Genomic DNA, 15,333 nt, shown 5'->3' with positions numbered 1-15,333 from the left:
GTAACCCATCTGAACAAAGGCTTCCTTAAATTTCCTTCTCTTTTAACAGTTTTTATTTAATCTAGATGTTTTGTAAGAGAACTTTTAGGAACAATAAATGTTTCACGCATGAAAAAGCCTCTTGACACACAGTATTATATTAATTATCATTAGCTGCATACTTCTTAGCAATTCTGGCACCAGTTTACAGTACATACCTATAACATTTGTAATACAGTGTCTCAAAATTCGCTGGAACAGCAACGTTTTCTCAGTGCTGAATGAGGCCTCATAAGAACAATAATTGTCTTCAAAGTCCAAAGATCCCCTAACCTGCTCATCTCCACAATACACCACAGCTTTTGATCTCTGCACCAACTCTGTTGTTGCACTAGTTTATCTTTCAAAAAGATGCTCATTTTTGACATTTTTATTTACCACTTTAAAAGGCAACAGCCATTGGTAAAGTGTCTTAACGGTTGCATTGCTTCTAAACTCATTGCTTGTTTAACTCTATCTAGTTTTGACTTCTAACCCTTAAATCTTACTTATAAATGGATTAAATAAATTACTGGAGTCTTAAAGCAGGCACAGAAATACCCACAACTGCCCCTTGGTTTGTATTTGATCCCCAGGACACCCACACTCACACAGCATCTTTCTGGTTGACCCAGAACTCCTTCCTCCAGGTACATTTTTGCTTCTGCAGGGCTGAAGGCTTGGATAGATCTGCTCTGCACAAGCACATTGTACTGTGAGGACCCCTTTAAAAAAGAGCATTGTACCTACTTATTTTTAAAGCACAGCCAAAAGAGGAAGGGGATGGAAATGTGCTGCCCATCCTTTACATAGTATCTGAGACCTAAGAACTGTATTACCCTGGAGAGTGACATCTAGGTTCACAGCCCTCCTCAGTCTGAGAAAAGTAAATCTTGGTGGCCTACCTCCCATGAAAATGCACTTTCACCCCTTGTTGGGCCCAGAAGCAGGGGAAGAGCAGGAGGGGGCTAACCTTTGAGGGCTGGTGGTGGGCTGGTGGTTAAGTCAACTCTTCCTCATAGAACAGTCAGATTTGGGTTGTAGTCCCAAAACACATGAATAATTAATGGACTCACCATCACCTTGTCTCCCAGGTGTGTTTTAAAGGAAAGCATTTAAACATGAGCTTGGTTCTCTATGGAAGAAAACAGTAGCTGCAATCAGGATATTCTGGACTCAAGGTCCTGTGTCAGTGACGGTCCATCCAGGCTTAAGCTCCTTACCATCCAGAGACGTCATTTATTATTATTATTAGAAGATGTCAGACACCATCTGGTCATTGGTGTTTTCTACAGTTTTGCCCAAGACAATGAACCACCTTGTCTACATCCCATCTGGGACTCCTCACCATCCCTGTGTATCACTGAGGAAAGCCAGACGCCTCTGTCTGGGTGCCTGGGGGCAGACATCAGACCTGCATGACTGGAGCCAGCTGGGAGCCTTGTCCTGGCTAATCACTACACCTCTTTTTCATGTGGGTACGGCTCACAGGTCACAGTACAGACAACTTTTATCCTTTGGACAAACAGCATGTTGAGCTTTCATGGTATGTCACTATAACACATTTTCCAAAATCTGAACACCTCTTGATCCTGTTTATTTTGGAATCTTTCTTACATTGCAGGACCTCTTCCAAAATACTGAGGTAACAGCTTCTGAGATAATGTGTACAGCTCTTCTAGCTCCCTCGTGCATCTCAGACACTCTGCTCTTGTATTCAGGGATTTCATTGGTTGCCCCAAACACAGTATTGGATTAGGAGCTTTAAGCAACCATTTATCACCTCCTTTTTCAGGTTGACTTCACCCCAGGATGCAATAAAACTGCCTTGAGTCTGATAACATCTAGCCCTATTACAGCTTCCACACTAGGCATAGGGTCATTAACAAGAAGGAAGATTTAAAATTCTTTTAGAAGCTAGCTCATGTTAGTTTTTGAATTAGCTCCTCATGTACTCCAGGAAACTGGTTTGAGAACTGGGATGGCCAGTGGCAGGCAGGGGACCGATACAGCTAAAGAAAGAGCATGAGCCACTTCAGAAGATATGTTCCAAGTTCCTCCCCAGGTCTTTTGCCTTTTATTCTCCAAATCAGGTATTACATTTCCACTGGTTTCCACCAGGATTGTGCATGCACCTTGACATGTTCACAGAAGTTCCACAATACAGAGTTTCACAACTGGGACAGGTCCCTACAGTCGGGACACCAGGGTGACAAAACAGATTCTGGAGAATTTCCCACTGAATAGGATGGAGAGAACATAATTACCACATTGTAGCACTACAATGCCTCATAAACATAGAATAGACTAGATCCATTTACCACAAAAATCACAGAAAGTAATTGATCAAAGAATATCTCTTTTATGTAAAATATACATTTGTAGGATATAATTTTAATACATCTTTTATACTTATTGATGTTGGATTTGCAACACTTTGAATTAAAAAAAAAAAAAATAGTCGCTGCCAGAATTTTATTTCTCGTAATACTTATAGTTTGAGGTAACAATGAAAGAAGACTGTGTGCTGTGAACTGAGTCAGTGATGTTTTCTGCAGTCACATTTCTGTTATCAAAGTGAAAAGTAAACTTAAGACTTGGCATGTACACTAGAATTCATAGAAATATAGGTCATGGCAAACAGAAAACAAGGACTTAGGCAAACCTACTCTGTTCTTATTTGTGACCTTTGCAAAGTATATCATTATTATGACAGAAGTCAAGACAGATGTAGTTTACATCACTATCATCATTGTGTGTCTTTGTATGATCCACAGCACAACTTACTGCAGGAACCAGGAAGAATACACACAGGGGTGTGGGTCTTTGCATGGAGCCTTAGCAATGATGACTTGAATTCAGATTTCCTTGATATAGATAAAAACTGATATTCCATGCACACACATTTTATTTACAGCTGACTCATCAACAGTGACTAGTGACCCCTTCCTCTGGCAGCAGTAATTAGGAGCAGTCTTTCATCTTCTTTAACAAGCTCTACTTCGCATGTAAAGTCTCAGTGACCTCCTCAAGGTGTGAGTTGTTTATCAGGGCCCATTCAGCAGCAGCAGTCTCTTTCCAGTACAGTCCTTGGTATGGCTAAATTCCATTGTCCCTTTTTCACCAGTCAAAAATCCATGATAAATTCTGTACAACACTGTAGTTAATATAACAGCAGCACCAGATATTATATTAATTCCTTTGCTAAAAGCTGTTTGCAATTATCTCTCTATTGACAATATTTTACCAAAACTAAATCAATGTACATCTCTAAATATCAGAAATGTATACTTTGATAAATACATTATGGTACAATAATTCTGACATGCAGGTCATGCTATTGGGCTAGGCTATATACAGAAGAACATGTTACATGGTCAACAAAAAGTTATATTTATTTTCCTAACAAAAAATAAAGCATGACAATCAGGGATTATTCAACAATCTCAAGGATCTCTTAAGATTTGAGTTGTTATGGTCTTCCCCATGTAGTTCTAAAACTCTACAGTTTAGGGTCATTTTTCCTCACCAGCCCAGAATATAAAATCTGCCATTGCATTTGTCCTGTTGCATAAACAGAGGTTAATATTGAATGAAAAAGACACTAGAGAAGATACAGTTTCAAAACTGTAATGAATGCTGGTTGCTAGGAGGAAGATTGATGCAATAGGCAACCGGTCAGTGCTGTAAAGCCGCTACTAAATCCCACTCAAAAAATCTTCAGAGTGCTCACATGAGTTAGTCTAGATGATACTAACTTGCACTTGAAAAATATATATATTTGTTTCTATACACATAAGTATAGTCCATATGAAAAAAGAGAAAAGGAGAAAAATGTCCTTAGTTAACCTTAAAAGAGGGGGGCATTTTAACAGTATCTCTGTGCTTTATGGAGACAGATGGAGAATACAGTAGACAGGCTGCAAAACAGACAGACAAACAACATATAGGACAAAGCACCTCAAAAAACATTGACCGAAGAAATTTTTGAAGCTCATGAGCCAGAGGTATAAGGCTGGTCAAAAACCCGGACTTGAGAACTACTACCCTTTTACAGTGATACAAAAAGGCCCCCAATAATCTTCTCAGTTTTACTTGGTACTCAGCCTCTGAAAATGTTGAAGAACCCTGGAGTAGAGAAATTACTACAGTACCAAGCAGCACTTGCTAGCTTAAAATTGCAAGTCTGGATGGCGTTTACCTTTCTTGCATGTTTTGTGCCTTCCCCAAGCCATTAAGAAAGAGATCTGGCTTCTGCTTGCGTGTAACCAGTAATGACAACCTCTTTGCAGTTATCTGTGTGCAAACAACCGGAGACATTCAGAACTCTGATACAGCAATCCAGTACCAAAGTTAATCACAAAATAAAGCCATTTATAAACAAGTAGATAGTTAAAAAATAAAGGAAAAGGTTAAACAAAGAAAAACAATCCCACATGCAGACCAGTTTATCAGTGCTTTCATTTCAGCAGGATGGTACAATGTGGTAACACACATCCAGAGCCCTCTGTGGTCTCCGCGATCAGCAACACTGCTTGTCAGGTGATGGAGACAGAATGGTCCATGCAAATGAGCAGACCCAAGTCACATTGTGCAACCAAGACACGATTCCAGACATCTTCAGAATGGATTAGAGTCACAAGAAATGGAGGTTCAATGGAGTGACTGATAATTAGTTGGAAGCACATTATTTTAAGTAAATCTCCCTGAAAATATGCTTATTTATTGAATATACTGGCCAACGGCATCCACTAACTGTCCTTTTATTGCCACAGGAAAGTAGGACATTATAGTAGATAAAAGGAGAAGTGCTACCTTAGGTAAACTTTAAAAGCCAAGATAAAAATCTTCAGCTACCTAAGTGGCATTTCTTAATACTGACAGTTATATCATGCAGGAATTATACTGTATTTGTGGAGCCTATGGTTAATGCTACATTTATTTCCAATATGTGGTAAACAGTATTTGAATTAATACTATGTAGTCGATTGGTGCCATCTGGTTTACAAGATGGAAGGGATGGGAGACCGAGAGCGCCTTAGAGGACAAGGTGAGCTGTAGGGTGATGTTACTGGAGACAGTCGCAGAGCATTGCCTGTCAAGCCAGCTATGTTGTTTAAGCTTCGAGATTTTTCATAGCCTTGTATGAGAAAATGCACAGACATCAGTTGAATTCAGCCAAAAAATAGACAAAGACAAACAATACAATGTAATGTAATCCAAGGAGCTATCTGGGACTCAGAGGGAATCTCCCTGCAAAAGAACTCAATGCTGAGACACATTACTACCAAAAGACATTAGTAAATAAAATAATTCACAAATTAATGCAGCTATTCTTTCCCAGAAAATTAAACAGACCATCACACAAGAGGTCTGACCTGCTCTTCCACATGCCATCTTGCACCCAGTGCCACTCTGTTGGCTTCAGCAGGGTTGCAGAGAGTGCAAGATACAGGATCCCAACAGGGTCACTGGGTGAGATATCTGGCTAAGCATAATCAAAACCCCATTAAGACAGACTATAAAAACTGTTAGAATTATATAATCTCTGTTAAACCCAATTCCTAAAAACGAATGATTTTTCTTAAAATTAAATAAAACAAAGACCAGATAAATTGCATACAATATGTGTAAATCACTTCTGTGGAGGATTGAATGATAATATGGGAAAGAAGCTCCAACTTCATAAATATTAACCCTAAGACTTTGTGTCTAATATTAAAGTATAATAAGATAGCAGATTTTTACATGTTTGCAAATGCCTCCTAATGGCAAATTTAAAATACCATATTTGTGCTCCTTCTCCATCTGACTCAAATGAAATAAATGGCAATCCACATAACCAAGCAGTAAATAATTAATCATTAAATGAGGCAACCACATAATGCTTCACAATTTGGAGGGAACATTGCACTTAAAGACATTTCTGTTCACATACACCGTGAGCTCTAGCCACCTACTTTTTGCTACACATAGATTGTTTTCACCTAGTAGAGGCTATGTTGTAAAACTCTCGGAAACCATTCCTATTTACTGCATCACTATCTTCATATTCAAGTGTTTTCAATAGCACCTGAATAAGCCCACTTACGAAGAAAATGATTGACCCATTGGTCAGGAGAGAGATATCAGCAAGGAAACACAATGAAGGTGAAGCTGGACAGGACCTGACTCCTCAAGTACATGGATACATGCTTCACTGCAAGCATGAGAAGTCCCATTGGTTTCAATAGCACTACCTACTTCCTTGAAGACAAGTATGCATCTAAGCATCTGTCAGGTTTATATCATTCAGATATAAACTGTTTACAGTGAAATAATGAGATTTTTCCCACAGAAACTATAAAATGTTGATGACAATGCAGCTAAATTTTACATGGGGCATCACCAGACATTTTTTTTCTTATTGAAATAGTCACTGGCTCAAATTCCAAATGTCCAGATAACAGACAGCTAGACAGTTGTTGGCATCTTCAGGAAAAATCATATCTTAGGTTCTCCCCTAATGACAATTAACATATTTCTTACCTACTGAGAATTGCATACTGTAAAACTATACTTAATACAAATGTATAACATGTCTGTTAAAATATTGTGCAATGTTATCTCCAGATTGCAAGGGCAGGCTATACTGTGATGCTTCACAGACTTCTGATACATTTCAAAAACAGCCTCCAGTCTCTGAGTTTCTATCAGTATTTACGCAGATTAGAAAGAATCATGCTTGAAAGGGGAATTGAGGGGAAGCACAATGATGGTGTAAGTATTTAACCTCCCTTGTAAACATAACGCTTACCAAAAAAAACCCAAAATAATCAGGTAGCTTTTTTACTCAGAAACTAGGAAAGTATTCTTTTTAAATAGTTCTCCTGCTACTTTTCTAATGACAAAAGCAAAGAACGGACAGACAAAGATGGTAAAGATGATAAAGAAAACAGGAACTCTGAAAAAATGAAAACCAGATACGCAAGATGAATAGAGATAGAGGCATAATCCAAAATCAGTACTTTCCAGGTGGAAAGTTTGGAGGGGGGTTTGGATAAGCTCTGAATCAGTATCATCTTAGAGATGGAGATAAGGTGTTAATGCAAAAGAGCTCATAATAAATGACGATTAAACACAACTAAGAACCAACAAGGAACCAACAAAACAAAGTGAAAAAAATCAAAGAAAAAGGTAGTAGACTTGATGTGTAAATTAAATTCAAGTATTCAAAAGCATTTGGATACTACTTGATGTTTCCTGCTTATGAGCTAACTTTCCTACTCTGTATAAAATAAACTTAAAATCCAGTGGCTAAAACATTTCAGCCTAGGCTAAGGTTATCATCAGAGCCAGTCAATGAGTGTTTCTCATGGAGAAACTGTCAGTTCTGAACTCAAGCCCCTTTATTTTCTAGCAAAAACTATGAAATAATTTTCTCTTGAATCTAGATTTTGTAATTAAAATGTTCACATGGTCACAGGATAAAATACGTTTTATCATTATAGGAATACATCTTTAGTAGCTGATGGTGGGTAATTTCTTTTATTATTCTGATCTGTTCTAATTATGGTTACTGCCAAGTGAACAGCACTGAAATGCTTTTACTAACTTTCCTAAAAGAAGCCAAGAACCTTATGTTGCAAGATGCTATGGCAATCTGCCTTATTCGGGTGTTCCTGACCTCCTCAAAGATTGGACTCTTAACCATTAAATAATCCTAGTTGTTGAGAAGACAGTGTGAGATATATGCTCAGTGGAAAGCATCCTAAATCTGTGCAAAAACACATTTGCAATGAAGCCCCATTTAATCTAGACATTATATATAGGAATATGTAAAACACAGGAGCACAGAGACAATTATACTCTTTAGAATACCATACATACCGAATTCTAGTTGTGTATCTGCACAGGTTTAACCTACTGAGCTCATGCTTTTGAAATGTAAAAAGAGCATTAGCAAAATAATCTAAAACAATTCATTTAGGGTCTATGGCTGGCTGGGAGAGCTGTTTGCTGTACATAAAGCAAGGGTCTTTTTAAAAAAAGCCAGAAAAATCTCAGCCAAAAATGTTTGTCCAGTGCCACATGGCTACTGCAGATGAACTCTGACGTGAATGACTGCATATCAACACTCCGGAACGTGAGACCTGTTGAAATGATGCAATTTGCCAAGAAACCAAAGCCATTTTTATCTAAGGAAATGTCAAGACTGCCACTGGCACTGCTGATTTTGGGGCTATGCCCTGAGGTTAAGTTTGCAGCCACAGCCAGCTGTGGCCTGATGGGGTAGCCACACTGATAGATATAACGACAGAAGGTTTTGCAAACTCCGCCTGGGGAACCCAATCCTACTGAACAGTGAGTAATCAGATTTGAAGAGGCTGAATAACTAGAAAGCCATTTTTAGCACTTTGCAAGATCAAACATTGTTTACTGTGGTTGAATTCTGTTTGGGGTAGACAGTCACCTTTTAGCATCAGTGGTGTATTACAAAGAGGAAACATTCTGTGGCATTATAAACTCAAACTTTTCTTTGAAAGAAGTCTAAACAACATATGCTTTGTTGTGTCCAGAAAAAAAATATTGCTGACTTTTGACATTTCAACCTTTAAGTCTAATTTATTCGGCTGTAATTTTTACTGAGTTATTAAGTACAGATCAAAGTTATTAAATAATGCATTTGTCTTTTAGAATGACAAATGGTATTGAGTGATTAGTGGTTGAATGAGCAAGGTCTGAATTGCAGGCTTTTCCATTAAAGATAACAGACAAATGAAGACACAAGTGAAATGAGGGTCCAACATCAAGCACATTTTATGAAGACTACAGAAGATGAGTGTTTCTAAAAGGAAAGCAGGAAAAGAATGACTACGAGTAAAGAAAAAAGATACATTGTGAGTACAGTCTTTCCTCTAAGAGCATTGTGCACATCATTTTACTCTAAGATTGCTTTTCACAAGCACATTGCTGAGTAACCTTTTATGATCTAATGAAAGAAGTCCATACCTTTCCTGATCCCTCCATCAGTAGCACACGTGTAATCACCTGTTGTCAGTAGGAAACATGTTCCCCCTCTTCTGTTTTTGTCTCTTGTACTAGAGCGTCTGATGGGAGGGAGCCTTTCACCAGGTGAGAGTGGCTGCTCACTTCCTGCACTGTCTTCACCTGATAACACTGGTTAAAGCACCATGCCCATTTACAGACAATAATGAATGAGGAAATGAGACATCACAAAGAGCTTATGCTGAATGCTGGATATTCCCATCACTCAAAAAATAGTTATAAGGTAAATCATTAGAAGAAAACAAGAATGTAATTAACCATTAATCAGTACAAAATGGCAAAAAGTATATTTTTTATTCAAGAACCAATTATCTTTTGATTTTCCTGTTCTTCTTTTAAATCTCATATAAAGTTATACTAAACTAACATGAAATAAGAAATGATCAAATCAAGGCTCAGTTAGTTGCCTATTACGGACTGTTAACTTTTCAGAGTACAGTCAGCACTGGATATTTCAAAGAAGTATTTACTCTTTTGGCTATCCTTTTTGCTAAACGAGATGTCATGTCAGTTATTTTTGCTTAGAATATGTTGTTTAGCATATTTTAAAGACAACCCCTCCACCAGCAGGGTTAAATTTTCAACATTTGGCACTAAAACCTGTTTAATAACACACTTAGCTTTCATTTCTATATTTATCACACTTGCACTGCTTGTCATCATAAGTACCCAACATTAAATGCTGTCTTTGTCTACTATTTCAGATTCATGCCACACTTCAAGAAAAAAATCTCTGCTCAGTACAGCACATAACAGGTAATGGCATATTATGGACTTCAGCTTTACCTTTGCATTTAAACCTGAGCACGTGTTTTTTCTGAACTGGTAAGGCAAAGGTCTATATTCAGCCTTAAAGTTTTGCACAGAATTCCTAGTGATGCTAATAGCATTCTCTACCAGAAATAAAGCTACAGTGCACGATGTGAGCGGTGGCACTACTAAAGAGAAAGTTAACACTTTAAAATGGCTCCTTTTTGCATATCTGCTTTCTCTTAACTTCAAGGATTATAACACCTTGTAAATAAAGCTACAGACACAGAAGTGTCTCTTTGCTCTGATCGCACTGAGACTCCTCTATTCCAGAATACCTTTAGTAGGACCTGATGGCATGAAAAAGCTGTTTTCATTAACACTTTAAAGATGTTGTCTGAAAGCAGGTATCAGTCAAAGCACTGTGAAACTAACTATATTCCACCCTCAGTGTGAGTCCTTTTAAGGGTTTCCATCCTCTTAAATATATTTAGGGTGTTCCAAAAGTTGTGTTAACTTCGTGAACACTCACTCAGAGACTGAAACCAAGCCTCTTTGAACATAAATGTTACTCAGTATCAGAGCAACAGACCAAAGACACATATCTTTCAGAGACCGATTTTCCAGACTCTTATTTTTAAAAAATAAATTTCAGTGAACGACACTATTCATGGGTGGGTTTGCTCTTATTATTCTTTCGCAGATTTCCAATAGAAGTATAATGACTGGTATGTAAGCTTTGTAACCAAATTGTGCTTGTCTTAAGAGTAAGTACATTCAAGAAACAAATAAAAAAAATCATTGCTCCTAAAAATTTGGTTTTAATTATATTGAGAGATAAAATTTACTCTTTAATTTAAAGAGGTATGGAATACGGGACAGTGGCTTGGAGGGGCAGAGGCTGACATTTGATATGCATTTTCACAGCAATTAGCACAAAATACTCCTTATCCATCAACTCTAACAAATAAGGTAAGATAAATCATGAAAATCAACACTAATACTGAGGATGTTGCTAGGGGCTGTCATTTTCATTTTTCTTGACAAACTTTACATTAGCTATGCTACTATCATTCAATTAATAGTAAATATCATGCAATCTCATCTAACACAGACAAAGGAGGTTCTTCTAGCCAAGGAAGCAGAATGCCAAATGGAAAGAAAGCTAGAAAGAGAATTTCTTATTTCCTTTGAGTGCTGGGCTTTTGATGTAAAGCACCTGCTCCTTTTAAATGACTGCTTCTTTGTAAGATCTTGCTTAGCAGGCCACGATGTGGCACAGGCAAAGCTGACACAAGAGACAGACACTGAGGCAAAACACCATGGAGTCCAACAGGGTGGGACACGGTGGCTGCTCAAATAGTCACAGTCATGCAGAAAAACGTGAAACATCCATATGACGCAACAAACAACAGGCAAAAGAAAAGGTTGATATCATCAGCAGGAAAGCATTCTCAACAGAGCAAGCAAAACTGTATAGACCAGCTACATAGAGGTTTGGGAACATTGCTATACTTATTTTCTCCTCTATGAGACTGACACACGCAAACACTGGAGGGGAGAAGGGTGGGAGCTTTGTCTTCTCCTGGCAGAAAGACTGGCTGCTTTCTGACCCCTACCAAGCATACTGGTCTATAAAGTGTTTTCAGAGGACATGCATTTCCAGTGGGGTCCTACCTGATGATCTGTTGTGCTCCATCAGCTGGTTGTCCTTGCCCAGGCAGATGTCACCCTGTGTACTATTGCAGGCCATGTTCAAGTCTGTCTTGCAGAAGGTGGGCGAGCTGGCTTGAGGAGCAGGAGGGATGTGCTTCTTCCGCTTCCTCGGTAGTTTCTGCTTTGCCATGGCCAGGGAGTAGTACATCCCAAAATTGTTAACTATCACAGGCACAGGCATGGCTATGGTGAGCACCCCCGCCAGCGCACACAGGGCTCCCACCAGCATGCCTGACCAAGTCCGTGGATACATATCCCCATATCCCAGGGTGGTCATGGTGACTACAGCCCACCAGAAGCCAATAGGGATATTTTTGAACTGCGTGTGCTCACTTGCTGATGGGTCATTAGGCTGGGCTCCCACCCGCTCTGCGTAGTAGATCATCGTGGCAAATATCAAAACACCGAGTGCCAGGAATATTATCAGCAGCAAAAACTCGTTGGTGCTGGCTCGCAGAGTGTGGCCCAGCACCCTGAGGCCCACAAAGTGCCGGGTGAGCTTGAAGATTCGCAGGATCCTCACGAACCTTACCACCCTGAGGAAGCCAAGCACATCCTTAGCAGCTTTGGAGGAGAGCCCGCTCAGGCCCACTTCTAGGTAAAAGGGCAGGATGGCCACAAAGTCAATGATATTCAAGAGGTTTTTGATGAATTCAAGTTTGTTGGGGGAAAAAACAACACGTACCAAAAATTCAAATGTAAACCATACCACACAGACTCCTTCCACATATGTCAGGGCAGGATCTGTCTCAATCTCATACTGTAGCACAGTTTCTGTCCCATTGATGACCTGCTCAGTTTTGTTTATAATAGTATTGAAAGCCTCATGTGTTTCCAGGCAAAAGGTTGTGATTGAAACTAGGATGAAGAATAAAGAGGCAAAGGCGATGAACTGAAACAAAAAGAGGAAAAAGAGACATCAGAACCACATAGCTCTTCACATTAATACTAACAATATCAGGATCATTATAAATCTTTTACTGATTCATCCCCAAATTATTCAGAAATTCATGTAGGCCAGAGAGCAGCAGACAGCTCTCACACATAGGCCAGAAGTCCTGGAGTTGGAAAAGTCTTAGTGATGGATACCATGATAGGCTGCAACTCATTCAGAAAGTGGCAACAAATTCTTTAATCTGTGCTAAATCATCTGAATTCCATTCAACTGTCAAGGTACCTTACAAACAGCCCCCATATACACCAATCTCAGCAAGATTTAAGGCTGTCAACCCCTCACATAGGGGAAAATGGGGCTGATGCTAATGGTCTTGAGATTATGGTTCAGGAATTCACACCTGGCCTGAAGGGCACCTCAGAGGGTCCCAGGAACAGATCCAAACACTGTGTTTCCTTTGGATTTTCAATGATTCACAAACACGGCATATTTACTGATAGAAAATGACCTCTGTGTTACAGGTAAAGTTGGCTGCACAGCCTGTTATGCTTGCAAACATCCATCACTCATACTCAGGCAGGACTAAGAGTAAAGCTAGCAGAACCTCTCCCACTGCAGTGGCAGAGCTTTGTCACTGTGTTAGGATCCACAATCCTGATATCAAAGTTAAAGATCCAGGACAACTTGAACAGATAGGGAAATACAAATTCAGTTCTATTAAAGGCACATGAATAGATAAATACAGTTAAATAATCTGAAGAGAGCCCTCACAGAGGATTGTCAAGGATTTAAAAAACATCTGCTGCCTGATCTTCAACTCAGTCATCACATCTTCAGGCACTGAAGAAAAGAGAACGTCCAGGACAGGATTTCATAAAAATTAACATTGAACCAAACAGCTGGAGGAGGAAATAAACTTTCTTATACCCAGTAAAAATGTGCCAAATTAAAAGGTATTTTAAGGTCAGTTGTTCCTTTAACTACAATGGTTAATTTCTTTTAAGTGACAATACATCACCACACTCCAACAGCAATGGTGTGATACATGAATAGATGGTGTGTTTAAATCCCTCCCTGAGTCAGGATTTATAACATCCTATGTGATTGTTATCCTGGATTTTCAGCTTAATAGATATCTTATAGTCAGTATTATCCCGGAAAAAAAAAAACAACTCTCTGAAGACCTGAAGATTTTCCAAGGTGTTATGGGCCCAAAGAGACAAAAATATGCCCAAACAGATTTTCAAAAATATATAGTGCCTATGTGCTTCCTTGCATATCTAGCAGCATGAAATTTTACTTTTACCATTGTGTAGTACCAAGAAAGAAATACATTTCTTTCAAAATGATAGCAAATTACTAACTCTTTTGTCTTTGTATTTTTATAATTTTAAACTGTTACTTGCTAGTAAAACAAAAATATATGATAGGGATCTCATAGCTTGAAGCAGGCTCTTCATCCTTTTTTAATATTATTTATTTTAGTAAACAAAACTGATGCATTTTATTTTTCCCCTAATACTACTTACACATCACTCAGGGTATCACTCTTAATCTGTTAATTCCCAACTTGAAACTGAGTACCTTAAAGAAGTGCAGCAAGTATTAAAAAATCATATCCTCTACTACCACCCTACTGGAAATGGCAGTTTACACTCTGGGTTCCAGTGGTGCAGCCAAAAGAAAATGGGGCAGCAGGACGCTAGTATGTTGCCACACCAAAATCTTGAATCTCACTGAAAATAGTTATGAGAGGGACAGAACAGCAGGCATAAGCAAGGATGCCTCTGTTATGTCACTTTAATACAGTCTGCAGCATTGTGGCAAAACTGATTTTGTGTCCTTTGGGTATCAATCACCGAATTTAGTATTTAGCAGTCAGGTTTAGCATTATGTGCCACAGGAGTTCATTTGGGCGGGTACAGTACTGAATGGTTGCATTTTTCTAACACGGAATATTAATTAGACAACAAAATGTTGTCTCTACAACCAGTAGAAATAATTGCTTTCATTCTGAGAAACAAGTTTAAATTTGCAACGTAGGCCTGGCAAATTTATTATATTCAGACTCACAAGATATATCTATCTATCTACCAAAAAAAACCCATATATCTACCTATATCAGAGATTTGCAGCTTGTTTGTGGCTTCCTTTCCTCAATCAATGAAACAAAGTTATTACACCAGGCTTCTCAATAACAAACGCTCTAAAACTGTTATCTTTCAGAAAGGACTGACTCAGGGACTGAAATGAACACCTATCATCCAGTCTGAATTTCTAGTCACAAGCTAAGCAAACAATCTTACACTGTCTGGCTGATTTTTAGTAATCAGGCTTTTCTTCCTTTGCCTTAACTACAAAATTTCATAGCTCATTTATTCCTGGCACCTGACACCAACATACACAAAAAAGCCTCAATCTTGTGTGTGACAACTAAAATCAGCAAATACAACCAGATTTATATAACCTAAGTGAATTAACCTCAGCAGATCTTTGCAAAACCTCTCCATAACATGGATAGAGAATTTATCAGACTCTAAGCCACCACTGGGCTAAGAATGACCCTTGGGAAGCTCCCAGAGTATTCTTCAGCATCCTTCTAAACAGCGAAAGAGGGAAAAAGCAAACAAATCTGTGGATGTTGAGGATCACAGAAGCTAAAAAAGCACTGTAGTTTGCCATCCAGGTGGGAACTTCTAACAGATAAACATCAGGCAACCTCTTTAACAGCAACACTTTGGTGATTTCAGACAACTGTGAATATTTCTTGTCCAAAAAGAACAGAAAACTACATTCAGTGTAGCCAAACTAAAACGCACCAACAACTCAGATATAAAAAGAATTAACTGCATTCAACAGTGCACTGAATCTAATAGTGTGTAAATAATTAGCACCTGTTTCTGGGC

The 15,333-nt window shown here is 38.6% G+C and overlaps 1 protein-coding gene across 13 annotated transcripts in view; it reads right to left on the bottom strand.

Moving 5' to 3' along the window:
* Positions 1–2,061: 2,061 nt before the first annotated feature.
* Positions 2,062–15,333, bottom strand: part of KCNC2 (potassium voltage-gated channel subfamily C member 2) — a 101,088-nt gene continuing 87,816 nt past the window's right edge. For 4 of the 13 annotated variants that reach the window (XM_026867346.1, XM_026867386.1, XM_026867371.1 and 1 more), the window contains exons 2-4: positions 11,494–12,424; positions 9,010–9,177; positions 2,062–5,158 (exon numbers count right to left, since the gene is read on the bottom strand). In XM_026867346.1, coding sequence (XP_026723147.1) covers positions 5,022–5,158; positions 9,010–9,177; positions 11,494–12,424 — 1,236 coding nt within the window. In that variant the 3' untranslated portion in view covers positions 2,062–5,021. Of the gene's footprint in view, positions 5,159–9,009; positions 9,178–11,493; positions 12,425–12,935; positions 13,024–15,333 lie in introns of those variants that run through there. The other 9 variants (XM_026867409.1, XM_026867363.1, XM_026867354.1 and 6 more) reach the window with 9 other exon arrangements.

Source organism: Athene cunicularia, assembly GCF_003259725.1.
Source record: "Athene cunicularia isolate RWA chromosome 1 unlocalized genomic scaffold, athCun1 chr1_part2, whole genome shotgun sequence".
In the NCBI taxonomy this organism is placed as follows: Eukaryota; Metazoa; Chordata; class Aves; order Strigiformes; family Strigidae; genus Athene; species Athene cunicularia.
The sequence above is the reverse complement of the archived record's forward strand: the minus strand, read 5'-3'. Positions and strand labels throughout refer to the sequence as shown.